The 27,639-nt window shown below is 33.2% G+C and overlaps 2 protein-coding genes and 1 non-coding gene across 4 annotated transcripts; 2 read left to right on the top strand and 1 right to left on the bottom strand.

Annotated features, from left to right (window-relative positions):
- Window positions 1-1,368: 1,368 nt before the first annotated feature.
- LOC142623726 (uncharacterized) lies at window positions 1,369-6,749 on the bottom strand. The gene is made up of 3 exons (XM_075797176.1): window positions 6,528-6,749; window position 3,316; window positions 1,369-1,640 (listed from the first exon to the last, which is right to left on the bottom strand). The coding sequence occupies exons 1-3, from the start codon at window positions 6,747-6,749 to the stop codon at window positions 1,369-1,371; spliced, it is 495 nt and encodes a 164-aa protein (XP_075653291.1).
- Window positions 6,750-10,159: 3,410 nt separating this feature from the next.
- Window positions 10,160-10,355, top strand: LOC142626560 (U2 spliceosomal RNA). The gene has a single exon (XR_012842556.1). It is a non-coding gene; the product is annotated as a U2 spliceosomal RNA (small nuclear RNA).
- An 8,429-nt stretch (window positions 10,356-18,784) lies between these two features.
- Window positions 18,785-26,891, top strand: LOC142624693 (cysteine synthase). Of its 2 annotated transcripts, none has more exons than XM_075798401.1 (11): window positions 18,785-18,884; window positions 19,705-19,758; window positions 19,873-19,982; window positions 20,180-20,237; window positions 20,547-20,810; window positions 20,887-21,024; window positions 21,297-21,348; window positions 22,909-22,988; window positions 24,124-24,183; window positions 24,667-24,747; window positions 26,496-26,891. In XM_075798401.1, the coding sequence occupies exons 2-11, from the start codon at window positions 19,717-19,719 to the stop codon at window positions 26,586-26,588; spliced, it is 978 nt and encodes a 325-aa protein (XP_075654516.1). In that variant the 5' UTR covers window positions 18,785-18,884; window positions 19,705-19,716; the 3' UTR covers window positions 26,589-26,891. The 2 variants fall into 2 exon arrangements, with proteins under 2 accessions (XP_075654516.1, XP_075654517.1); XM_075798402.1 differs by lacking the exon at window positions 18,785-18,884 and adding an exon at window positions 18,887-18,985.
- Window positions 26,892-27,639: the final 748 nt, after the last annotated feature.

The raw sequence follows: 27,639 nt of genomic DNA, 5'->3' as shown, positions 1-27,639 counted from the left end.
TGAGGGACTATTTGATGTTACAATGTACAACTTCTTAAAAACTGACAAAATAATCATTTAAATGTTTTGTTTGGTTGAAAATTTGTTTTTGTTACTAATGACCTAAGGTTGATCTATCAGTTTCCGTTAATGTGAAATTTTTTGGGATTCACATACTTAGAGAGGGGATGTATATATCCACTGCATGTGATTATTATTGTACACGAATTGTAACCCTGCGTGATACATGAAAATATGTGATTATTTTTTAATGAAATATAATATATAATTTACTTTTAAAATGTTCATAAAATCATATATTAGGATTAGTCATCTACAACAAATCTATTGTTTTGGTCTTATTGGGCTGGGTCACACTATTCTAGGTGGGCTTAAGCCACAATTCAAGTCCTTTATATATATATATCTCAAACCAATCATGGATGGAGCTAGAACTTGGAGTTAGATGGCGGAAGTATAAAAAAAAATTATAAAATTCGAAATAAACATTAATTTAGTATTGACAAACCGTCAATAAAGACAAAAAATCATTGTTTCTTAATACATTACAATGTAATCATTTATGAAAGGGGAACTTGACATTTTTTTTAATTATCAAAATCTTTGAAATCATTTATGATTTAATCTGTACTAATTATTGCAATGAGGTCCCTTTCGCATTGTAGTTTCTCACTTTCTCGTCTCTCACTTAGGTTGCTTAGCCGCTTAGGATTTTATTTTATTTTATCTTTATTTTGTGTCTTTGATGTGTGCATCTGCTTCTGGGTGAGGGAAAAATTATTTTGTTTAATTTTTTTAAAGAGTTGGGTTGTTTGTTTTGGGAAAAATTGGTTGATTGGGTTTTTTTATTTTTTCTTTTACCTTTGCTAATATATATGTATTTATCAAGTTCTTGATGGTGTTAATTTATAGAGGGTATCTAGATCCTTTGTAGTTGCTTGCATATGATATATGTATTAATATGGTCTATTGCAAGGGAGTAACATTTTCTATATAGAATTGTTGTGGATATAAAATTTGTAATCCTAAGATTATTCTACATTACAAGAAGAAACAACATTCACATTAATTAAAAATTTTAACAATGTCTTCTGCTGTGGGTGCCTTATAATTTGTAAATCACATAACAAATTAAAACAACAGTAATTGTGAACACATACTGGAAAAACTCTAGGACCACAAATTTTTTTACAACTTCTTGTCACAACTATAATGTGGCAAGGTGTAAGTGGTGAAGAAAAAATTGTGAATCTATGTGAAAGTGATAGACAACCAATCACAATTGTAGTAAAAATTATAACCTTTTATGTGGTACTAGAATTACTCCACGTACTTAGCTTCGGGGATCAGTAGAAAGAAAACTATACATCACAATGTCTCTAGTTTTCCCCTTGGAAACCATATACTTAAAATACCTTCCCTTTGGAATCTAGCCTTTTCTAACACCCTCTGGGACCCCACACTTTCAACAGCAGCTAGAGCTTCAAGTCTCTCCAAGTGTGGCCACTCACTAAATATAGTATTAACCACCAACTTAACTGCTTTAGTTGCAATTCCTTTGCCCCAATACTTGTGGGCCAAAGCATAGCCAAGTTCACATCTGCACTCATCATAGCCTGAAAATCTGGCCACTGAAATGGCTGTTGGAAAAATAGCATGGAGTGAATAAGAAATTGATATTTTCTATGTTCACTTAAAGATGTTATTAAAAGTGGTAAAAATCTTGAGTCCCACAAAGGGAAGGAAAGAGATAATATAGGAGTTTATATTTGAGTCAGTTGTGCACAGCAGTTATTACTGAAACAGAGTGCCTGTTTAGTCACGTATAATTTTTACATAGTCCCTCATTCATAAAAATTACTTTTCAGAAAAACTCTCCTAATGAGAATATTTTGTGCATTCATTTTGTGTCAAAGAGAGAAAAGAGACATTGAGTAGTTCGCAAAGTATGACCTTGTGTGCTTCGTTTTCGTGCTGTAGATCATTTTATCCTGGGAGGCAGACGTCCGTGAGTCTCAAAGCACCACAGTGATTGTGTGAGGGGCGAAATCTGCTTTAAGGAATTTGTGTCAAACACAAGACTTGATCTGAGTTCTTAATCCTTCATGCATTTGGTTTTTGAGTTTTAATTATTTGCAGAATTCTCTTTATATATATATATATTCAGTATTTGTTTTTTGCTTTTGCCAATCACATCTATTTGTGTTACTACTTATTCTTAGATCTGTGTATAGTTCCTTTTGCTTTATCACAAAAGTAAATTGTTGAAATATACCCAACAACGTTAAAGCAGATTTTCTTGATTTTGTAATTTACTTTTTGTGAATTATGTAAGAGGATTTTTGACCGTGATTGTGTTTAAGAATTATCCGTTTAAATTTTTATAGTTACGGATGGTTAGGTAACTTTGTGAATAGTTTTGTATACTTGTGCATACGAAATCTTTGCAATTCAATCACCGACTAAATTTAGAGATATTGATAATCTTTCAATGCCGTGTAGAAACTTAAAAGGTATCAATTCAATTTTGAGGATTGGCATTTATTAAACTTTGTTTTACTTGATCTTGCTTTCTTCCTTATTATATTATTATATTAGGATATTTGCCTCTTGAATCTTTGGTTGACTGGCTTTGATTTATATCTTTGCTGGGATTGTGTCTGCAGTGTTTGATTTTGAAGAATAGTTGGCTTATAATATATTATATTAGGATATTTGTGAAACTTGAATTATTGTTTGCTGGGGATTGGTTTCAATTGTTCAATCACTGTACGTGTTTGCAATCCGGTATTTTAAATACTTGTTGGATACAATATTATATATTATATTTGATTATGACCATTCTTATTCACATGGCTTTGAACCTCTGTTATTCCGTTGGCTATGTATTGTCTAGTCTTCTAAGTGCTTGTCAGTTGTTGATTTGTCTTTTGTACAGATTCATGTTCTCTTGAATTTTGATTGTATTGCTTTGATACCTGTGTAGAATACTTTTACTATCAAAATTCTTTGTATTTTTTGACATTGCATAGAGGTTAGATAGCTTTTTATATTGTATATGATTTTTATTTTAAAGTGATACTTGAATGCAACGCCATGTCTATATATTTTGATTGTTGTGTAATATAAAATAATGTTTCAGCTGGATTTTGAGAATTCAATCTGATGGAGTTTTATTTTGACAAAAATGTCAAATGAAATTGTGCATGTTGCTGCCCCTATTACTGTTCCTGTTAATCATGGAGAAAAGCTAGAGAAATTCAATGGTACTGAGTTTAAGAGATGGCAACAAAAAATGTTATTCCTTCTCATAACCCTGAATTTGGCAAAATTCTTGTATGAGAATGCTCCAAAACTCAAGGAAAATGAGATAGATAGGCAAGTGGTTGTTGCTGCAGAATCATGGAAACATGCTGACTTCCTGTGCAAAAGCTATATTTTGAATGGATTGGATAACACATTGTATAATGTGGATGGTTCAATCAAGACAGCAAAAGAATTGTGGAATTCCTTGGATAAGAAATACAAGACAGAAGATGCTGGAACTAAAAAGTTCATTGTGGGCAAACTTCTGGATTACAAAATGGTAGATTCCAAAACGGTGCTTAGTAAAGTGAAAGAGCTTCAGTTAATCTTACATGAAATACATGCTGAGGGTATGTTTGTAAGTGAATCATTTCAAGTAGCTACTATCATTGAGAAACTGCTTCCATCTGGGAAAGATTTCAAAAATTACCTGAAGCATAAGCGCAAGGAGATGCGGCTAGAAGACTTGCTCGTAAGATTGAGAATTGAGGAAGACAATCGCTCTTCAGAAAAAACTGTAGGGAATCATTACATGGAATCTAAAGCAAACATTGTGGAGCATAATAAGAATAAGAGGAAGTACTCTAGTGAAAGTTCGAGTCAAGGAACTAGTGGAGGTAACTTTACAAAGTTCAATGGAAAATGCTATGTGTGTGGCAAGATGGGACATCATGCTAAGGACTGCCATAAGCGTAAGAATCAAGGGACCAAGAAATCCTTTCAAGCCAACGTTACTAAAGTGGAAAATCTTGCTAAAGATATGGATGATATAGACCTTTCTGCAATGATTTCTGAAGTGAACTTGGTAGGAGGAGATATTAAGGAATGATGGATGGACACTGATTCTATTCGCCATGTATGTTTAGATTAGAAATTATTTTCTTCATACTATCCTGTGGACAATGGAGAAGAAATATTCATGGGGAATTCCTTAACCTTTAAGGTTGTAGGAAAAGAAAAGGTAATATTGAAGATGACTTCAGGCAAGAAACTTACTTTGAATGATGTGCTGCATGTGTCAGATATTCGTAAGAATCTTGTTTCTTGCTCACTTTTGAGTAAGAATGGTTTCAAATTGGTCATTGAATCTGACAAGTTTGTACTCACAAAGAATGGCATGTACATGGGAAAATGGTTATATGAGCAATGAGCTTTTCAAAATTAATATAGAGTAAATCTGGATTATTGCAAATGTGGAATTGGTTTGTAATAATTTAAGTGTAATATTGTAGTTGTGTGATATAGAGATGACTTTTATTTTATATATATGTGTTTAATGTAAATATCTAGACTACTTTATTACTTTTCAGCTTCTCTATATTGTGTATAAGATTCTTTCAACTTTTCTCTTGTCTGCTTTTTAAAGAAAGTAGTTTGGCATATTACAGAGGGAAAAGTTGTGTAGGCATATGAATTGACATGTTAGACTTGTAAGATTATTTATTATGCTTAAACCATGTGAAGTTGTTCAGTGTCAAAGTGAGGCATAAGAGAAAAAACATTCACACGTGTGAAAGGTGTTGGATATATCAAAAGGAAGAGTTCCTTTGCTAATATTATATTCTCTAATCTCAAAGAAAATTTATAAGACACTATGGATTATGGAAATGTCAAATAACTTTTTTATAATTCTTTAAATGTGGGGGTGTCTTCTTAAAAAGAAAGTGACTTATTTAAAGAGGTTTTGATTGAGATACAAAACAATAACATGAGAAATATGCTAGCTTTTTCTAAATGTGTAATTACCAATTAAGTGTCTTGGTAGTACACATAGTTATGGTAATTCTTGACATATTCGTCAGAGACATATTACCATGAGGTAGTTGTTCTCAAATGAAAATTGTTCCAAATTATAAAACGGATCCGTAATCAGTTGTTTGAGTGGAGAGCAAGTAAATTGCTCATCGAGGGAAATGGGTTTAAAGCCTATTACTTAAAAGTCTCCGGGATGGCAACCCAACCTTGCTGACGGGAGATCTCAAGATCTAGGTTCAAAGGGACAACCGAATCATAGAGACTAGTTTTATCACTATGGAGATAACATTTCCCTCCCATTTCTATAATGAAATAGTGATGTTTGTAAGCGATGTTTAAGGTAAACTTTGCTTTTAATGATTCTTATATCTTGGAATTCTGAGTGGGATATAACAGGATACTCTTAATAAGAATCACCTATATGAGTGTGAAGTGGACCACTTCCATGAAAGTTTCAAGGCTGAATTCTCTAAAGCATTTCATGAATTTACCAGGATACGTTCAGGGTCGAAATGCACACAATTATAAGAACGAAATATGTCCAAAAATGAGCTGTGTGAATTCTATTGTCTTGGTATACACAAACAGCTGAACAGTTCAAGACATCATGTTCATTGGTTAGTTAGTATATCCGATAGTCTTTTACAAAGGAAAGTTCAAAGTTACAAGTTACTTCTCCCGATACAATAACTTTTCTTCTACTCTCTATGTGTCTACATCATCATTTGCATTGTGTTTATTAGTTTCTATTCATGTGGGAGATTGTTGGAAAAATAGCATGAAGTGAATAAGAAATTGATATTTTCTATGTTCACTTAAAGATGTTATTAAAAGTGGTAAAAATCCTAAGTCCCACATAGAAAATAAAAGAGATAATATATGAGTTTATATGCTCATGAGTTGAATATTGGGTTGGGCTTTTGGCGTATGTGGACTGGGCCGACTTGTCCAAATAATAAGATTTTATTATTTTAATTTTTGAGTCAATTGGTCTGTGCACAATAGTTATTACATAGTCTCTCATTCATAAAAACTCTTACAGTGAGAATATTTTGTGCATTTCATTTTGTGTCAAAGAGAGAGAAAGAGACATTGACTAGTTTGCAGAGTACAACCTTGTGTGCTTTGCTTTTTTGTTGTAAATCATTTTATCTTGGGAGGCAGACGTTCGTGAGTTTCAAAGCACCACAGTGATTGTGTGAAGGGCGAAATCTGCTTTAAGGATATTGTGTCAAACACAAGACTTGATCTGAATTGTTCATCCTTCACGCATTTGATCTGTGAGTTTTAATTATTTGCAGATTTCTCTTTATATATATATATATATATATATATATATATATTCAATATTTGTTTTTTACTTTTGCCTATCACATCTATTTGTGTTACTGCTGATTCTTAGATCTGTGTATGGTTCATTTTGCTTTATCACAAAAGTAAATTGTTGAAATATACCCAACAATGACACCAATGGGTTTGCCATTAAGGCAAATTGCCCTGAACCATGGGTGAGAAATAATCTTATTCTTGATAAAGTTTAGTGCATCTTCTTTGCTAGCGCAAGCGTCCCATTTGCAAAGAAGAGCCACTTCATCATCTGTAGCCCACACCATGAAATCATCTATGTCAGAAAGATACAATGGTCGAAGAGTGATCTCACCAGTGAATTCATTTCCACCTCCTACCATTGTTACTCTTGATATTGATTGTGTTGTAGCAATGGTTTGTAAGAATTTGAGCCTTGCTGAAAGAAAGGAGGTACGCGTTGGCCTTTTATGCACTTAGAGAATGAGCGAATGACCACAAGAAAGTTGCTTGCAAATAAATGTGTTATGTCGCAAAACCACGTGGAACAATGCCAGGAATGGCTAGAAGATAAGGAATGACGGATACAGTTGCAGCAAGAATTGGCCATTTGTTGTCATTTGTATTTGAATTATGGATTGGGATTGGGAACCCATCTCGTGATTGCTAGCTAAGACTCTCTATTTGATAGGATTCGTTATCTAGTTGATCACAAGAAGCAAGAAAAGAAGTATATGAGCTGATCAGATAGTGAAGTATGATTATTATTCAAAACTGTAATTCCTCCGTGAAAACAAAGGTTTTTCCAGTTTATCACCATGTTCAATTTGATGGCTGCCATCGTTTCTCCCACATAAGCTGCCTGGCAATCTCTCTCACACTTTCACTTTTAATTTTTAGTTTTTTCTTTCTTTCTTTCTTGCCACCCATTACCAATTTTAGTCCAACAACAAGTCCTTTTTTTAATGTGTCCCGTTGTTAACAATAAACACTTAAATGTAAATGTAATGTAATTAATAGTTTTAGTTATATGGGCATCGATGTACTTTTTGCAATCCATTAGTACTATTTTATATTAATTTCATTTACGTTTCAAAGATTTTGTTGGGTGTTAATTCTAAAACCTAAAATAAACGGCTACGAAAAGTCGAAAGCATTATAATTTTATTATCTACAGTAATAGCTGGTAACCATACCAACATTTTTTGTGAGAATAAGATCTTTGAGTCATTAAGCATTATAATTCTAGAGTGCCACAGTGGTCCATGAGTCCACAATGCAAATTTCAACATCAATGTAATCCCACATGCTAGAAAGGAAACAAGACAATCAACCATGTTTTTTTTTTTTCAACTTAATGTTTGATTTTTTCTTTCTTTTCAAAATTGTAGCCCCACATCCATATGGTTGATTGCCTCGTTTCCTTTCAAGCACGTGAAATATCAAGCAGGAGTCTATGGTGTTTTATTTATTTATTTTTTAAGTTACAAAAACTTTAAGTTGATTGTCTCTTTTAGGATTGGTGTGAAAGTGAATATGCTAATGAATTTTTTTCCTTGTTTTGAAGTACGGTTGACTAACGTGTTAATGAATCAAACAAACTAATTAATCCCACCTCTTATTAATCACTGATCCATTGGAAGTCCCAAAATGCCTAACAATTGCATATATTTTTTTAAGACAATGATTGTTTTTAACCCAACAAATTAAAGTTAGCGTCACACTATATTTTGAAAACCCTTTTTATTACTTCTTTTTTTTTTTTAAATCTCTTCCAAACCTCTTCCATTGGCATGGCACATGGTTAATTTAACCATTGTTATTCATACAAAGATGATGGCATGTTACTACCATTGGCAACACTCAATTTAGGTTTAGAGTGTTACTATTCATTAGCAAAATAATTTATGGCATAAAAAATATAACCCAACTGAATAAAAAATTCAGCCCCATCTACTTCTCTCTCACAGTCTCGCTCAAATATGTCTCCTCACTAACCATTTTCTTCTCAGACCAAATCCAATCAAAACAGTACAAAGTAGACAATCAAACTGATGATAATAATAAACACACAATCAAGATACAAAATAGAATTTTCTATTAATTACTTAAAATTGATAAGAACAAAATGGGCAAAAATATATTTGAGATGTCAATCTAGGCCTTGGAATCAATGAGTCTGCGGTGGAAGGGGATGGGCACGGAGCTTCACAGTGGATAGCTGGACTTAGGGTGAGTTTGGCATTAGCTTTTAGCTTATAGGTATAGCTTTTTAAAACCTCATTTTTTCTTGCATTTTCTTACTTTTTCAAAAAATTTCGAAGTACAAGTATATTCTAGTGCAATTTAACAAAAAGTTTTCAGCAAAAAACTAGATGAACTATTTTCAAATGGACACTTAGGTAGAAAGCGAGACAACTGCAATGCCAATCTTGACGATGTGGAGGCCACAAAGATGAAGACGAGATCAGGGATAAGGATGCGACAGATGGGCAAGGGTGATGTGGTACAGCGCCAGAGGTTGAGGGTGTCAACAACAGCAAAGCGGAGGGACAAGGTTGATCTCTTTCTCTCTCTCTCTCTCTCTTAAAGAAGTTGAAACAAAATTATCAAAAAAACAAATGAAAATGATTATTTTAAATGTCATAGATAAATATAGAAAGTCTACTGGAAAGTGTATTTAAGAAAGTAGATAGACTTTTTGTAGTACAAAAATATAAAGAATCTATTAGAGATGCCCTTATAAGCTAGCCCCAAACACGTTATTTTGATACACAGAAAAAAAGAAAAGAAAAAATTCATAGCTTATTCACTTCCTACGTCATGTTTTGAGAACTTTTTTTATTTCTTCCAAACCACTTCGACATAGCAAATGGTTAACTATTTTGGTTTTTCTTTTTTTCTCTAACATGTGGGACTATTTTGTGTTGAAATTACTTTATGGACTTATGTTTAGTTCATAACCATTCTTATTCATACAAAGGTGATGGCATGGTTACTACCATAGCCATCAGTATCACCCACTTTAGAATCCAGATGGGTGAAGATTGGGTCTATGATTCTAACCTTGTAGTTGACAATAATTCTGACCTTGTGAATCTAACCTTTTGTGCAAATGGAATGTAGATGCCTATGGACTCTGACCTAGAGAAGATTGGGCTCATGAAAGAGGGGAACAAAGTGTTCTTGGCATCTTTGCCATGTGTCCCATTCTAGTTCATTGTTTGCTCACATTAAAAACAACCTTTGATCTAGAGTCTTGTAGTTTAGTGTCATATTCTGCTATTCTTTATTAGGAGAATTATAGTTTGTATCCTCTCTCATTTAGTGTGAAAACTACCGAATTAAGAAAAAGAAAAAAGGAAAAATAATGCCAGTATTGAATAATTGAGGGTGTATCATGTATGTACATATACTTACCAGTGCCTGTATTTTTTGCACCAAAAATAATGCCACCGTGATGAAAATTTTAACAAAAAAGCAGCTGGAGTTGTTAGAAAGAGGAAACGAAGAGAAAAGTTGCAGTTGCTATATGTTTCATCTAACTTATGTAACCGTAAGTAAGCAAGCAAGCCATTAATATGTTGAAGGATCCTGCCCTGGCCACCAAATGCAATGCTTCTTTGCTTGCAAATAATAGCATCCGCTAACGTCTTAAGAGAGATACATTGATAGATGTGCTACCACTCAAACGCTCTTGCTGCTTTCAAATGCCGAGTCCCACATCGTGTAAGTGAGAGGAGGGATAAACAGAACTGAGGTATAAAATGGAAAATCAGCTGTTGAATAAAGCATACCTTTCTCGGCCTTTTGGCTAAGATCAAGTGTAGTATCTGTTCTTATCAGTTTAATATCTGATATGTGGGTCATCGGCCCACACGATATTAAATTTATTTCTTGAGGGGAAGAGCCCACCACAGTAGCTTGCTGCTGGGGTTCTTACGCGTCGCCCATGCGTTGTACTATTGCACGGGCCTGGCGCACCCCACCCAATACTAGTACAAAAATTTAGATTGGGCATTCTACTATTTTGAAGAGTCCAATAAGTGGACATGTGAAAGGACTGTGATTACGTTGAATGGAATATTTTCAACAATTGTAATTATTGAAGGAATTTTATAGTAACCACCATCTTTTTGACAATCCAGTAACCACTATCAAATCAATGACATTAGTAGTCACTGTATTACGTCGAATAGAATATTTTCAACAATTGTAATTATTAAAGGAATTATTTCAGTAACCATTAACAAATCAATGATAATAACACTTTAACAGAATGGAGGACAGCTTTTGTTCCATTTGAGTATGATAGGCTATATTTGATCCACTTAGGTTTTGGCAGCTTTCAATTCATGGGAGCTTTATTGTGATCAGTCTATTTAGGAAAATGTTAGGCACTACCAAAAAAAAATCACAACTTGTTATATGGTGAGTTGTGAATGATGCTAGTTATGTGATGAGTTGTGACAAAAATTGTATACTTTTTTGTGTCCTTAGCTCATTAGTTTATCACTAATTACTCATCACTTATCAGAGTAATTCTTAGGTACTCTCGGAGCACGGAGAATGGTGCTCCCTCCTCTCACATTCATGGTAGGGTTAGCTCATTAAGTTCATGGTGAGGTCCACCATTAATGTGAGAGAAAAAAGTACCATTTTCCTATATTTCGGAACTACGTAAGAATTTTCTCACTCATAAGATATATTCAATTAGGTTGAGATTAGATATAGCCTATTGAATCTATTAGATGCATGAAGTTAAATGGATTGACATGAGTCGCATGACTTTAGCCGATAATTTTAGATGGAAAATGGATTCTTTGACATCACTTACCACTTTATCACTGATCGCCTTTACTTCTTTTATCCTTTATTTAGTTTTTTTTTTAAAAAAAAAGTCATTTTGATGTCAATATTTAACTGTACATTTATTATGTTACCTGAATAACACGGCAACTGAACTTTTAAATTTAAGAACCCGCGTTTTTTTACTGTGACTTCGGAAAGCAAACATTAAATGTGAGTCATTTTTATTGTTACGAATGTACACGAATATTTTGCGTATGTTACGTGTATAAACTAACTAGGCTCAAAAGGCTAAGGTTATAGGCAACTATCGATTCAAACTATGTTGTCAATTTTGCATGCACAATGATATTCTTACTTTTAGATTATAAGAAGGTTTCTTATTATCCTCTCATCTAAAAAAAAGAGTTTAATATAATTAAACCCTGTACTTTTGAAAATCATCCATGAATAAACATGCATATTAATTGATTGATAAGTGAATCCCAATCACCAAAGCATTTTACTTATCAGGGCCGGCCCTTCCACTAGGCCAATTAGGTAATTGTATAAGGCCTTCAAGTGGAAGGGAGACCCCAAAATTTTAAAAGAAGGGGTAGTAGGGACCAAAAAAAAAAAAAGTTTCAGATGAATTAAAAATATCCAGCACATCTTTTTATCACAAAAAACAAAAAATTTGGTAGATCCTGTTAAACATTGGTTCTAAACAAAATCATTGCCCAAAAATAACTTTATTATCCTCTAGACAAACCAAAAATCAACTAGATAAACTACAAATTCGGTCTAACAAAGTAACCACAAAACAATCACAAATCAAAACAAATAAAACAACTCAAATCCCTAAAATTTTTTGCTTTACCGTTCCCTCTACTTCTTTCTCTCTGCCCTTCGCCTCTCTCATTCTTTCTCTGATTCTCTCCACTGTTGCTGGCTGCTTGGCTCAACTGCTCAAGCAAGCTTCCTCCGCCTCTCTGACCCTCTTAACAGCTCAAGCAAGCTTTCTCCGCCTCTCTCATTCCTTCTTTGATTCTCTGCTCTTCACCTCTCTCAACTGCTCAATACTCTGCTTTAGGTTTTAAGTTTTTTGTTACGATGCGAATCAAGTATAATTTATTTGGGTGCTTGGCTTTCAGCCTTTCTCTTCATTTTATTTGTTAAGATAATAAGATTGAGCTTGCCTCCTGCTTGGACATTTCACGTTTGTTTGGGCCTTCAAGTTTTTTGTTTTTTTTTTGGGGTTATAGATATTAAATACAGGGTTGGCCCTTCTACTAGGCCAATTAGGCAATTGCCTAAGGCCCCCAAGTGGAAGGGGGGCTCAAAAATTTTAGAAAAGAATGGGTAGTTGGGGGGGAAAAAAAAACAAAGTTTCAGATGAATTAAAAATATCTAGCACATCATTTTAACCAAAAAACAAAAATTTTGGTAGATCCGGTTAAACATTAGTTCTAAACAAAATCATTGCCCAAAAATAATATTATAATAAACTAGACAAACCAAAAATCAACAAGATAAACTACAAATCCGGTTTAAGAAATTAACCACAAAACAATCACAAATCAAAGCAAATAAAACAACTCAAATCCCTAAAATTTTTAGTTTTACCGTTCCCTCTGCTTCTTTCTCGCTGCTCTCCGCCTCTTTCATTCTTTCTCTAATTCTGTCCATTGTTGCTAGCTGCCTGGCTCAACTGCTCAAGCAAGCTTCCTCCGCCTCTTTGACTCTCTCAACTGCTCAAGCAAGCTTTCTCCACCTCTCTCATTCCTTCTCTGATTCTCTGCTCTCCGCCTCTCTCAACTGCTCAGTGCTCTGCTTTAGGTTTTCAGTTTTCTAATACGGTGCATATCAGGTATAATTTATTTGGGCGCTTGGCTTTGAGCCTTTCTCTTCATTTTATTTGTTAAGATAATAAGATTGGGCCTGCCTCCTGCCTGGACGTTTCACGTTGTTTGGGCCTTCAAGTTTTTTTTTTTATTTTTAATTTTTATAAAGCCTGCGTTTTTTTTTTTTTTTTTGGGTTACAGATATTAGATACAGGGCTGGCCTTTCCACTAGGCCAATTAGGCCATTGCCTAAGGCCCCCAAGTGGAAGGGGGGGTCCCAAAATTTTAGAAAAGAAGGGGTAGTAGGGGCAAAAAAAAGTTTAGTTTCAGATGAATTAAAAATATCCAGCATATCCTTTTAACCAAAAAACAAAAATTTTGGTAGATCTGGTTAAACTTTGGGTTTAAACAAAATTATTACCCAAAAATAACATTATTACCCTCTAGACAAACCAAAAATCAACAAGATAAATTACAAATCCGGTTTAAGAAATTAACCACAAAACAATCACAAATCAAAGAAAATAAAACAACTCAAATCCCTAAAATTTTTAGTTTTACCGTTCCCTCTACTTCTTTCTCGCTGCTCTCCGCCTCTTTCATTCTTTCTCTAATTCTCTCCACTATTGTTGGCTGCCTGCCTTAACTGCTCAAGCAAGCTTCCTCTGCCTCTCTAACTCTCTCAACTGCTCAAGCAAGCTTACTTCGCCTCTCTCATTCCTTCTCTGATTCTCTACTCTCTGCCTCTCTCAATTGCTCAATGCTCTGCTCTAGGTTTTGAGTTTTCTAATACGGTGTGTATCAGGTATAATTTATTTGGGCGCTTGGCTTTCAGCCTTTCTCTTCATTTTATTTATTAAGATAATAAGATTTGGTCTACATCTTGCCTGGATGTTTCACGTTTGTTTGGGCCTTCAAGTTTTTTATTTTTATAAAGCCTGCGTTTTTTTTTTGGTTTATAGATATTAGATACAAGGCCGGCCCTTCCACTAGTCCAATTAGGCAATTGCCTAAGGCACCCAAGTGGAAGGGGGGCCCCAAAATTTTAGAAAAGAAGGGGTAGTAAGGGAAAAAAAGGAAAAAAAAAGTTTCAGATTAATTAAAAATATCCAACTCATCCTTTTAACCAAAAAACAAAAATTTTGGTAGATCTGGTTAAACATTGGTTCTAAACAAAAATCATTTTCCAAAAATAATATTATTATCCTCTAGACAAATCAAAAATCAATAAAATAAACTACAAATCCGGTCTAAGAGATTAACCACAAAACAATCACAAATCAAAACAAATAAAACAACTCAAATCCCTAAAATTTTTAGTTTTACCGTTCTCTTTGCTCTCCACCTCTCTCATTCTTTCACTGATTCTATCCACTGTTGTTGGCTGCCTGGCTCAACTGCTCAAGCAAGCTTCCTCCGCCTCTCTAACTCTCTCAACTGCTCGAGCAAGCTTTCTCCGCCTCTCTCAATTACTCAGTGCTCTGCTCTATGTTTTGAGTTTTCTGATATGGTGCGTATCAGGTATAATTTATTTGGGCGCTTGGCTTTCAGTCTTTCTCTTCATTTTATTTGTTTAGATAATAAGATTGGGTCTGCCTCTTGCTTGGATGTTTCACGTTTGTTTAGGCCTTCGAGGTTTTTTTTTTTTTTTTTTTAAATTTTTATAAAGCCTGCATTTTTTTTTTGGGTTATAGATATTAGATACAATTTGTTTTGTGTTTTTTTGTGGGTGAGTCTTATTTATAAGCCTTGCGTTATGGATGTGCTTAAATTTTTGTTATGGTTGTGCTTAACCTTTTTTTAAAATTTTAATCTTGTATATATATATATATATTTTTTAGTTAGTGGTAAGATATTGAATAAGTCTTTATTTATGTAGGTTGAGATTGCTAAAAACTTGTTATTGTTCGGTGAAACTACAACAATACATTTTATATAAATCAGGTTCTATTTCTCATTTTCTCTACACTTGAATGTTATTTTTTATTTTAGTCTTTATAAATATATTGTTTGATTAGAAATGTCTACTAATTGAAATGATTGCAGAATTTGATCTAGTTATGCAAGAACATATTAGACGTATTCAAGATGGTGGAATCCATAAACATTATCTTGGACATAAAATACAAAATGAATTGATACAATTGTTAGCAAATGAGATTGATTAAATGTAAAATTATCAAAAAGATCAAAGAAGCAAAATATTTTTCAATTATACTTGATTGTACACCAGATGCAAGTCATCAAGAAAAAATGTCTCTCATATTATGATGTGTTAATATTTCAACAAGTCCAATAAAAATAGTAGAACATTTTGTTGAATTTGTAAAAGTTGATGACACTACCGGAAAATGTCTTTTTGATGAAATTATAAATGTAATAAATATTCTTGAGCTCGATATTAATGATATACGTGGACAAGGATATGATAATGGGTCTAATATGAAAGGAAAACATCAAGGGGGTACAAAAAAGACTTATTCATATAAATCCTAGAGCACTTTACACAACATATGGTTGTCATAGTCTTAACCTTGTACTATGTGATATGGCCAATTCTTGTCCAAAAGCTATATTATTTTTTGGAGTTATACAACGCATATATACATTGTTTTCTTCTTCTACAAAAAGATGGAAAATTTTACAAGATAATATGTCAGGTTTAACTCTTAAGTCATTATCACAAACACGCTGGGAAAGTCGCACTGAAAGTGTTACAATTAGCACAAACAAGTGAAGATCCTAAAATAAAAAGTGAAGCTGATTGTTTAGCAACATATGAAATTGAAAGCTTTGAGTTCTTATTGGGTATGACTATTTGGTATGACATATTATTTGCTGTCAACTCTGTTAGTAAAAACTTACAATCAAAAGATATGCATATTGATGTTGCTATAGATCAATTAAAAGGTCTCATTTCTTATTTTAAAGGATATAGAGAAAATAGATTTACATCTGCAAAATTCATCTAAAAAAATTGCATTGGAAATAGAAATAGAACCTGCATTTCGTGAGAAACGTATAATTCATAAAAAGAAACAATTTGATGAAAATGTTCATAATGAGACAACACGTTCTGCTAAAGAATCTTTTAGAATTGATTATTTCTTATATATAGTAGATAAAACAATTAGTTCAATTGAGAAAAGATTTGACCAATTTCAAATATATGGAGATATTTTTGGTTTTCTATTTAACTTCACAAAATTGAAGTCACTAGATGATGATAGTTTACAAAAATACTGTCTTAAACTTGAAGATTTTCTCAAACATGATGTTTATTATGATATTGATGATTTAGATTTATTTTCAGAGTTAAACGTTTTAAAAGAAATTTTACAAATAAAAGATTATACTCCAATTGACATACTAAATTATATAAAAAGATTAGATTCATATCCAAATACATGCATTGCTTATAGGATTTTACTAACAATACCTATTACAGTAGCTTCTGTAGAAAGAAGTTTTTCAAAATTAAAATTAATAAAATCATATCTAAGATCAATAATGTCCCAAAAAAGATTAAGTAGATTAGCTATATTATCGATTGAAAAAGAGATGTTAGAAGAACTTGAATACAAAAATTTAATTAATCAATTTATACCTCAAAAGGCAAGAAAAATAGATTTTAAATGAAATATATTATAATATAAAAATATTAAATAAACATTAATTTAATTAATATATAAGTATAAAAAATGCCCAATTTTTAGTTCTCGCCTAAGGCCCCAAAATGTCTAGGGCCGGCCCTGCTATTTATATTTATTTTTGTAACCAAGAGCTTGCTGACATGAAAGGATTTGAAACTTCCCAAAAATACATTGTCGATGATGACAAATGAGGCCGCTTTCTTCCTCGGAATTATTGAGCTGTGAATTCTAATGTCTTTAGCGGTTTAGCCTTGTCTTTCCCGGGTCTTTTCCTCATCACTAATGTTTGGTAAAAGGAAGGACTCTTGTCTTGCTTTGTAGTCTTTCTTTCCAAAGAAAAAAAAATCATAATCCAAATTACACCCAATTAAATTTGGGTAAATTGCCATTTTCATCCTATATATATAATTTATTTTTTAATCATTATACTTAAACTTTGGGTTTCACAAAAATTATTTGTCCTAGGTCCACCCTATCAATGTGGGTTTTCAGGACGAGAACAAGTGTTCAATCTACTCAATCCAAACGAGTATACATATATAGTATTATATTTTTTAACAGACAACAATGGGTAGGAGAGAGCGACCAAATGATATGCTTTTCTTACATGAGCGTGATCACAGTAGCATTCTATTGTTGAATCAAGGCTGTAAAAAATCAGTTAAGCCATAGTTTGACTCAACCCTACCGAAGACACTAGTGGACATTGGACAAATGACATGGAATTAATCGCAGGGGCTTCCCATTTCGGGTTTGGCCTCAGGACTTACCAGCCACCAAAACCTCATAGTAGTGTAATAAATAGTAATAGATGTAGGGAAAAACTTGAGATAGATATTAAAGTTTAATAGGGATGGCAATTGGGTGGAGAATAGTTAGATTAAGGGCCCTTCGTTCATTTTTTCAAGCTGGAAAAACCTCTGTAGGCCAGTTGAAGGCATAGTAAATTAGAGGTGTTTTATCATTCCTAATAAGATGGTTCAATATTAACGACGTAAAGATATATAAGAGAGAGAGAGTATGTACCAAAATAAAATGTAAATATGATAGGTATAAAAATATTTAATATTTATATAATTAGATTTATATTAAATAAAAACTCACACATACCCCACTTGGGTGGTGGCCTATTGTTATTGGGCTTACCCCCGGTGGTGGCCTAGAGTAAATTTCATCATAAAATATTAACATTTGTGAAATACTTGAACATTACAAATATTTGACCGACACTTATCCTTTTGTCTACATAAATTATGGATCTTTCATATTTTTATGGATTTTTTTTTTTAACAAAGTTTCTCTCCATACTAATTTAGAGAGAAACTCCACAAACTCATCATATATATTTATAGTAAGTGTGAATTTTGAAAATCTAACTGTTAGATTGCATATTTTTATTATATCTTTAATGCTCACAAAATTTCAAGAAAATCAAAGATAAATTGCTATGTCATCAAATAAATGTTATAATTTCAAGTTTTTGTAATCTCAAGTTGTATATAAAAAATAAGTTAATTGATCAAATAGTAAATAATATCTTATTTAAACGAAATTTGATATGTATGTTAAAAATATAAAGAACATGAAATTTAACGGTTAGATTTTCAAAATTCACAAAAAAAAAATATATGAAAAGTTTGAAAAGTTTCTCTCCAAACTTTTTTCATTTTTTTTTTTTTTTACTTTCATTATATATCTTCTATAAATTTTATGGAAATTAGTAAATTACCTTAAAACTCTGGATAATCAAGACCTATTAAGCTAAACCAGCTCTGTTTTCATTTTTTTTTTCTTTCTCATTTGTCTTGGAAACAGGCTAGGTTCTTTTTTACCATTCATAATAAATACAAATTTTATGATGAAATTAGGCTAAAAACTCTAGATAATTAAGACTAAACCAAATTTGTTATCATTTTGGTTATTTCTCATTTACCCTAAAAAGAGGCCACGTTCAACCACCCAAATCCCAATTTACAGCCAACAACCGATTTTTTTGTGCTTTATTATTACTATTTTTTTTTAGCCACACAGTTCCCCAAAAATCAATAAAGAAACAGTAAAAAGAATAAAAGAATAAAGAAAAAGAACAAATCAACAATTGCCAATTATGACATCATACATAGTTAAAAACTACCATATAAATAGTCCATGCTTGACTTCTTGTATATTAACGTAGTCATCCTCACTGCTCAGTAACCCATCGATTAGTACTATTGTTATTGTCTTTGTCAAGGTGATTTTGTCTTTTATTCAAGCTGTTCATTCATTTACAAATTACAGTTCTGTATTTTCTTTTCATTCCTCTCTTCAAATCATAATTAGATTAGAATAAAAGTAAGTTCATAACCCACAATTCTTCTATATAGTTTACGTTTGTTTCTATCCTTTTTTTTTCTTCTCTGTGATTACCCATCACTCAAAATCCATTTGTAAGTGTGTTAATTTAGAGAATGGAGAAAACAAAGAACAGTATTTGCACTTTGAGTGGTTTAGAATTAGAGGGGTTTGTAAAGTTTAGAGCTTTTTGAAATTTGAATTAGCTGTTTGGCTATGGAGAAATTTTTGGAAAAGGGGAACAAAAAATGGAAAATTGAAAATTACAGTTTTTTTTTTTTTTCATTGGCTTCAGGACACGTAGATAAGTGGAAAATGTTAGCAGATGCCTTAGGACAATGATTAATAGTCCATTTGAAGAAAGTTTTTATGAGAAAAGAAAAAACATTTTTTTCCATTTTCCATACAAATTGTGTCAAAACATTTCTAAAATAGATGGTTAACTATTGCCTTAAGACACTGTTAACATGACCCTAAGTCAAATAAGCTAAAAGAGATGAATTGGGTTTTGTCAAGTATAGGTCCTTCCTGCTTTCTTGGGTCCCAATTGATAAAATATCTAGGCTTTGGAAATGATGATAGTTTTCCTAAATTGTTTCTAAAACCATATGTTTCTGATTCCATTTTACTGTGTTTTGGAGTACAAAGAAGTGAAAGTTTTAATAATTTAGGAGATATATTTCATTACCAAATATTTAAATTCTGCTTTCTGGTTGCAGCACTCTGAAAATATGGCAGTTGAAAGGTCTGGCATCGCCAAAGATGTTACTGAAGTAAGTTGCCCCACTATTGGTGTCTGTGAATGAAAAACATGTATATTTCTTTGTGTTATCTAGTGCTTAGAATGGTTTGCTAACTGTGATACGCGCTTTTAATTTTGTGTATAGTTAATTGGTCAGACTCCACTGGTTTATCTCAATAATGTTGTGGATGGTTGTGTGGCCCGTGTAGCCGCCAAGCTAGAAATGATGGAGCCATGCTCAAGTGTGAAAGACAGGTATTATGGTTAACTATTACTTTTGTTAATTCTTTGTTCTTTGATGTTCATTCTTACCCTCATCAGATTTATGAACTTGTGATAGCCCTGTTTGTTTGTTTTAAAGTATGCTGCTCAAGGGAGAAAAGGGAATGCTCGATTTAGAGGTTGTAATCTAATTTTTGTCTAGCTTCTGACTACCGTGTTCTAATGTGCAGGATTGGTTATAGTATGATTGCGGATGCAGAGGCAAAGGGCTATATCACACCTGGGCAGGTTAGTTGTTTATTTTTCATGAAGAGGCCTTTAGGGTAGGATACGCACATGACAAAATGGTGGTCACCCTCTTGGCAATAGTCTCATAAAGAAATACACCGTACTTAAAACTACCTATAGCATGCTCGTGATTGGTATTGCTCTGTTGATGAAAAAACGATATGACTGAATTAGAACTAAAGAAAAGATGATTACAATATCCAATACTAGCATGATGAAAGAATGTTTATCGTGTATTGTTGTTTGGTTGAATTTTGAGCTGATAAATCTCACTTGCTTTTTTCTATGATTGATTAATGTTTGCTGCAGAGTGTTCTCATTGAACCAACAAGTGGCAATACTGGCATTGGGTTAGCCTTCATGGCGGCAGCTAAGGGTTACAAGCTTATCATTACGATGCCTGCTTCAATGAGTCTTGAAAGAAGAATCATTCTTCGAGCTTTTGGAGCTGAGTTAATTCTCACAGATCCTGCAAAAGGCATGAAAGGGGCTGTTCAGAAGGCTGAAGAGATACTGGCCAAGACACCCAATGCCTACATCCTTCAGCAGTTTGAAAACCCTGCCAACCCAAAGGTATAGTTACTCAATAATACATTTTAAATTAGGCTGGTTTGCCAAAGTTGAGTGATCTGTATTATTGTTATCGTAGATACATTACGAAACCACTGGACCAGAGATATGGAAAGGTTCTGGAGGAAAAGTTGATGCACTTGTTTCTGGGATAGGCACAGGCGGTACCATAACAGGGGCTGGGAAATTTCTTAAAGAGCAGAACCCTGATATAAAGGTTAGCTTTAGCTTTTAATATGAACATCAATTCTATGTAATTTTTGTTTATGATCTCATTTTAAGAGGTCAGACCTTGGTGTGATGCCAAGTGCCCTCTGCCCAAGCAATGTGTTGTGGGTTCGAGTGTGTCTATTTGACAATCTTTCTTAGACCCTGCAGAAGCAGAAGCCTTGTGCATTGGGTATGACTTTTTATAATGGTAAACTTGTATCTTCCGTAGCAGTTTGCTTCTTTGTTAACAAATTTTTTTTTTTCCCCCATTTATGTTAGTTGTATGGTGTGGAACCAGTTGAAAGTCCTGTTCTATCTGGAGGGAAACCCGGTGAGTTGTATCGATTTTACTGCTGCTCTGAGATAATTTATATTCATTACTCATTGCATTTATGGAACCTGTGATATTCTCATTCCTGTTTTACTATAATTGTAGGAAAACCCTAAAAAAGAATAAGTTAAACCCTGTAACATGTGTTTTTCTCCTGTGGAATCAATACATCAGGAAACAATGGATTATAGTGGGTTGCATTGCAAAATCTATACTAGCAGGAAACAAATGGATCTTAATAAAGATGTACATGTTTTAATGTCTAAATCTTGTGTTTAGCAATCACTTGAACAAAGTAGCCACTTCCTTGTCAAGAAGATAAAAGAAAATGTAGCTAGCTGCAATAGACCAGACTCACCAGAGGCATGGTCAATCTTTTACTCTCTGCCACAGCTGTTGTGGACTTTCTTTTAGAATAAAATTACTGAGTTGTTCAGTTTTGGCTGTTGTGCTTCGTCAAAGAGGGGTTTCCCTCCTGGTAAGTAAACAAAGAGAATTTCTTGATAATGAAGAGTTGTTATTGACCATTTTAAAGTCCTTGCTAATCCGGACTTTTTTTATTGGTCTCGGGTTTGGGGTTTTACGCATTGTACCTCCATTTCTGATTTCCAACACACTGGTAGATTTTCTATTTGATTTATTTTTTATTGTCTTAAGTACTATGTATTGACCATTGTGAACATAGAGTACTTTTTCTTTTCTAATAAAATTTTTATTACTTAAAAAAAATGTTATTCTATCTATGCTTTTAAAAAAAATTTCCACTACCAATGTAGAGTTATTCTTCATGACATAATTAACCCTACTTGCATAATTTTTTTGTCTGCACAATATTTGCAAGTGGTAGCTCTTCTAAGCTTTAATCTTAGGGACCTAATGCCTTGATATATTATAGTTGTTTTGTTGATAAATAACGGAATTTTATAACTTATCAAAAAAAAAAAAAGGAATTTAATTGATACCAAAAAATAGTCACCCAAGTATACAGGATGTATACAATTGGGGACAGTACAATCAATCATGCAAAGTACAATGATCAATCAAATCACAAACTGAACATAAAGAAGAACAACCCATAACTGACATCCAATCTAATAAAGTTCAAAGGAAGATTTAGGTCTGGCAAATTTTGTTCCATATCCTCAAAACTTCGGGAATTCCACTCCTTCCAAATACAGTACATCAAACAGTGAGGAATAGCTTTCCAAACAATTCCATTTCTATGACATATTATAGTTGTTATAGGTATAGTATCCACTCAAACCTGAAATCAAGGAAGATTACAAACACCTATTGGCTTTCATCAAATATTTGATCCCATACAAATGATTTTTTGTTCCCCTTGAGATTATATATTAAATAACCTCACATTTTACTTGATGAGTCTTTTTTATTTAGTATTGATTCTATTTTATATTAGCTTTTTGCCACTTTTTGCTTATTAAAAAAAAGGGTTTTAGCTTTTTCCTCAAATGTAAGAACTTAAATGCTGCTTTTCTAAAGTATCTTGGATTTCTAGATATTGCTAACTAAAGATATTATGCATGTGTAAATGTCAAGGTCCACACAAGATCCAAGGAATAGGTGCTGGTTTTGTTCCTGGCGTATTGGAAGTCAGCATTGTTGATGAAGTAGTTCAAGTAAGGGCTGAATGTCTTTGACTGATTTTACAGTTTATAGAAGTACATAAAATCATAAAATGTTCAGGACTCGCCTGTGTATTATTCTTACTATTAATTTTGATAAATAAGTAATGGATTTCATTAAAAATCAAATAAACTCTGTGGTCACGATGATGAACTCAAAGTGTCAAAAATTACAAAGTCTCAAAAGGAGAAAATCTAAGAGAGACTCTCCTGTGTACTTTTCAAAGTGCAAAAAGTTAAATTATTTAATTCACTATATTGCTATTATTGAATAAAAAATTCAAAAGTATGATGCACAGTTAGAAAACATAATAATGGGTAATATCATAAAAAGGGTTTGGTTGTTAGTATGTGCAGAAATTGCTTTTCACAATTAACAATTTAAATTTATAGATTTTCAAGCTGATAGTGGCCATTTTCCTTCATATTTATCATTTTGATGATATAGATGGGGTTCTCGTCTTCTTTTTACATGCAAGATAAAAAGAAAAGAAAAGAAAAGAGCTCTTCGCAGCTATAACAGTTCTTCAGACGTTTTTTTTCTACAATAGTGAGGTTAATCCATCATTATTTTTGCAGTGGCCCTGTTAGAGACTGCAAACATGGTTAGTTCCATGCTGAGGGTGCTATTCAGTTGGCCAAAAAATGGACATGTTTCAAACTGCTACAGAATTGTCGTCAAAGTTTTAGAGAATGCAAGGAAGAGATTGAAATTAATATAAATAAAACTTCCCTTATTATGTATATAATTACATGACATATACATTGTTAAAATTGTTATAATAATCACATATATTGATACAATATAGATATGAATTTAATTTCTATTGAACCTTTGATAGAAATGACCAGGTGAAGGCTTATATGATAAATTGTATGATTTTGATTATATTACGTTACTGAAGCTAATTTTTGTAATCTCACGTGTCCTCATTTCCAATTTGTTTTTGTTCTATAAGATTGTTAACCACTTCTAATGACTCTTTCCAGTTGTTAAATCTGATTGTTGTGCTGTATCTGTAATGCACCACAATTCTCTTTTTATTTTTCTCCCCTGGTTTATTATTAATCACTTTTGATGGCCAAAACTGTTTCCCATTTGCTACGTCTGACTTTTGTAATCTTGCAGATATCAAGTGATGAAGCAATTGAAACTGCAAAGCGTCTTGCCCTGAAAGAAGGCTTATTTGTAAGATCTGAACCTTGTTGAGTCATCTTATTGAATCTGTCCCATACGTGATGCAGAATGGGATGGGTAGGAAAATAAAAATATCAGGGAAGAAAGAGAAACAAGACAAATTTTAGGCTTCACCACCTGAGGGTGCTTAGAATCATCACCAAGCTTTAGAGAAACATCTCTAATCAGAAAATTTTTATTCTAATTGCACTATACCAAACCATTCTTGAGCCTTCTTTTTAATATGCTTCAGGCATTACGTTAGGGCACAATTACGTCACCACAACTAAAAACCCAAATTCAAAATTCACAATGAAATCTAATTTAACATTTAAAAATGAAATCTAGAACAAATCTATGATAATAGATTCTGATGTAGTTTTGGTTGTGCATCCTGCATCACTATCCATATACAAATCACTGTCATTGCACGTCTTCTTTTTTTTTTTTAAATCTTTTTTTGTACCACTTTTGATTCGGAGTCATCCGTTCCAGGTGGGAATATCATCTGGTGCTGCTACTGCTGCTGCAATTAACATTGCAAAGAGGCCAGAGAATGCTGGAAAGCTAATTGTTGTAAGTTTTGATCATTCCCCTCCAAATTCTAGTAAACCTAGAATTGGCATATTAGAAGTGTCTAGTTGCATAGAAGTTTGATAATGTTCCAGCTCAACTATTTAATTTCCTGTAACTTTTTATCCATCTATCAATCTAAACTTGGATCACATTATTGACACGATTAGTCTATGGCATTTTCTCTCCTTAAACCATCTGAAAATATTAAACTTTATTAGTGTTCTAGTTGGGTCCTATATACTCTAGCATTAGGCTATAGGCAATGGTCCAAGGATGATGACGCAACATCTCCCTTGATCTGAATGGCAAATTTACCTCTGAACTCTTGAATTAAGAATGATGCTATGACATTTCCCTTAATCTGAATAACAAAATTCACCTCTGAACTCTTGGATGTTATGGTAACGTTATTTTTTTCAAGGCACTAAAAGCACTTAGTAGCTAATTGTAAGTATGCTCGCAACTACGTGTGAAATAACCAATCTGGATAGCCAGATAGTTCTCCTAGAGTTAATAAATTACAATAAACTAATATGAGAGAGTGAAACTATAAAAAAAATTTCACCCTAACAGAGTCAGTTATGAATTTCATGTATATTAACTATAGGATATTGTAATTTTCAAGGTATACTAGAGTATATTTTTTTATTTGACACAGTAGAGAACTATTCTTGACTGATAACATTGTGCACTTACAATTTATTCTTGACTGATAACATAGTGTACTTATGGGTGTCACTTAACAGTCAACACATACCATATCTTCTGGGAAGATTTTGCGTCTTTTGTCCTGATCCATGTCAAGACAAGTCCCATTAGATTATTATTATTATTGTTTTCTAAATAAATATTTGGGGGTGAGGGGATTTGAACGTTGGATATTTCATTTGGGAACACCAAGACAAGCCAACTGGTTGAACTACAAGGCTCTTGGAGATAAGACCCATTAGATTATATGAAAAATCAAATGCCTTCCCAGGTGTAAGACGGAAGTCAGCCCTCTACAATCCTGGTCCTAGATGCATACCACAGCTGCCAATCCCAGTATTTTCTAAGTAAAATCTACCAAATAGGTCCTAAGCTCCCTGTTGATATGGGTGTATGTGTTGCTGGCAGCAGATTGGTTTTGGCATAACTTCCCTTATTCATCCCACCTCAAGAAGTTGAATGAAATTTCTGTGTCCATCAACATGAAATTCTTATAAGCAGTTGCTTTCAGTTTTTACTGGACAGTGGTTGTATCAACCTGTAGACATCTAGCCAGGTCAAATAACACGTAGAATGTGATTAGAGTACATTTTTTTTTGGATAAGAATGTGATTAGAGTACAATAAAAGTGTCTATGAGCACATTTATTTTGACTTGTGACTCATAATGGAAGGTAGAATTTTAGTCACTTTTCAAGACTGTCCAAGTCATTTTCAAATGTCCTAGGCTGATGTTGTAGCTTGATTATCTCTGCTTCATTCTTACCCATGAATTTATTACTATTAATCAAGTAAAGACTAGTAATTGAATACCTCAGTCTTGATTTTTCTCTTTTTAAATTAAGAGCCTTTTAAACAACTATTACAATGGCAAATGGCATTAACTTCACTGATTCAGGGCTTCAGATTGGGCAACCAAATTTTCACATGGCACATTTATGTCTATTTTGGCAAATAGCATTGCCATGCTTGAACTCTGACTCTATCAACCACTATTTGCAGTTCTTCATTTACCTCTCCTTTCTTTATTTGTTTATGCAGGTGATTTTTCCAAGCTTTGGGGAGAGGTATCTGTCCTCTGTGCTATTTGACTCAGTGAGACGAGAGGCTGAAAGCATGACTTTTGAGCCATAAGCTGTTCCCCAGTTCCAGGTTACTTGCAACCTTCTGACAATTTAATATGAAGATAGATCATGGTGTTTCGGTAAGAGGTGTATGGGGCCTGGGTCAGTATTTTGGTTTCCTTATGGTTTTGTCAATAAGATTGTCTTGAACTACTTGATCTCTGTATTGCAGAAGGGATTCCAGGACCAACCCTGGAACTAAAGTATATTGAAGTACTTTCTAATTGTTGTGTGCTCAAACATCGTTGTACAATGCTAGGTTTTGAGACTTACCAAATAGTAATAACGATAATTCCAGGTTTTGTTATATTAATCCTTCTTTAGAGCCCGCATTAAGTTATTTTAGGTTCTGGTCACGCTGATTATCTCACACATACCAACTGAAACAAAATGAATTGTAGAATGTTGGAAATTATGCTTGACCTATGCTAGCGTTAGTATTGATGTGGAAAATTTTATTTTGGTCTCCCCCATCTAGAGTTTTTCAAAAGCTAAGTTCCAGCAGGAATGAAGTAAAACTGTTGGAGCTTTTACGTGTCATTTTAGTGAGTATGAATTGAAAATATTCAGGTTAACAATTATTATGTTTCAGATTTTGAGTGCGTTAAAAATCCAGTTAAGCTTCTCACTAAACCCAATTCTCAAGAGGTCTGGTTCCTATTCATGATTCAAAAGGTTAGCAAGGGACTTTCTGATTACTTCACAGGTACCAAGTGAAACAAACTAACAAAGTAATTGTAGGATATCGGAAATTATGCTTGACCTGTTGCTAGCATTAGGTATATGAAACAAGGGATTCAAATGGTAGTCCCTTTAAAATTTCCGTTCTTTTTCTTCCCCTAGTACTAGGAAGTAGGAACGTCCTACTTTCATTGGTTAATAACATTTAAATTCCTTAATCAAAACAAAGTGAACAGGATACTTAAGTTCCTAGGTAATAAAGAATATTTGAGTTCTTGATTAGTGGTGTTTGAATCCCAATGTCAAAGAACCGAAAAAAGGTCCAGTTAGTAAACTCTATGATTAGCTCTCAATGTGAGCATACCGGATGATTGTTACAA

This window comes from Castanea sativa, chromosome 2 (genome assembly GCF_040712315.1).
Source record: "Castanea sativa cultivar Marrone di Chiusa Pesio chromosome 2, ASM4071231v1".
NCBI classification, from domain to species: Eukaryota; Viridiplantae; Streptophyta; class Magnoliopsida; order Fagales; family Fagaceae; genus Castanea; species Castanea sativa.
This window is presented reverse-complemented; position numbering and strand designations above follow the sequence as displayed.

Excerpts from the sequence above, each read along its gene's own strand:
- LOC142624693 (XM_075798401.1), top strand. The coding sequence starts at position 19,717 with ATGGCAGTTGAAAGGTCTGGCATCGCCAAAGATGTTACTGAA. Across the intron at positions 19,983-20,179 it reads TGCTCAAGTGTGAAAGACAG|GATTGGTTATAGTATGATTG; the intron begins GTATTATGGTTA and ends TCTAATGTGCAG. Across the intron at positions 20,238-20,546 it reads GCTATATCACACCTGGGCAG|AGTGTTCTCATTGAACCAAC; the intron begins GTTAGTTGTTTA and ends TGTTTGCTGCAG.
- LOC142623726 (XM_075797176.1), bottom strand. The coding sequence starts at position 6,749 with ATGGTAGGAGGTGGAAATGAATTCACTGGTGAGATCACTCTTCGACCA.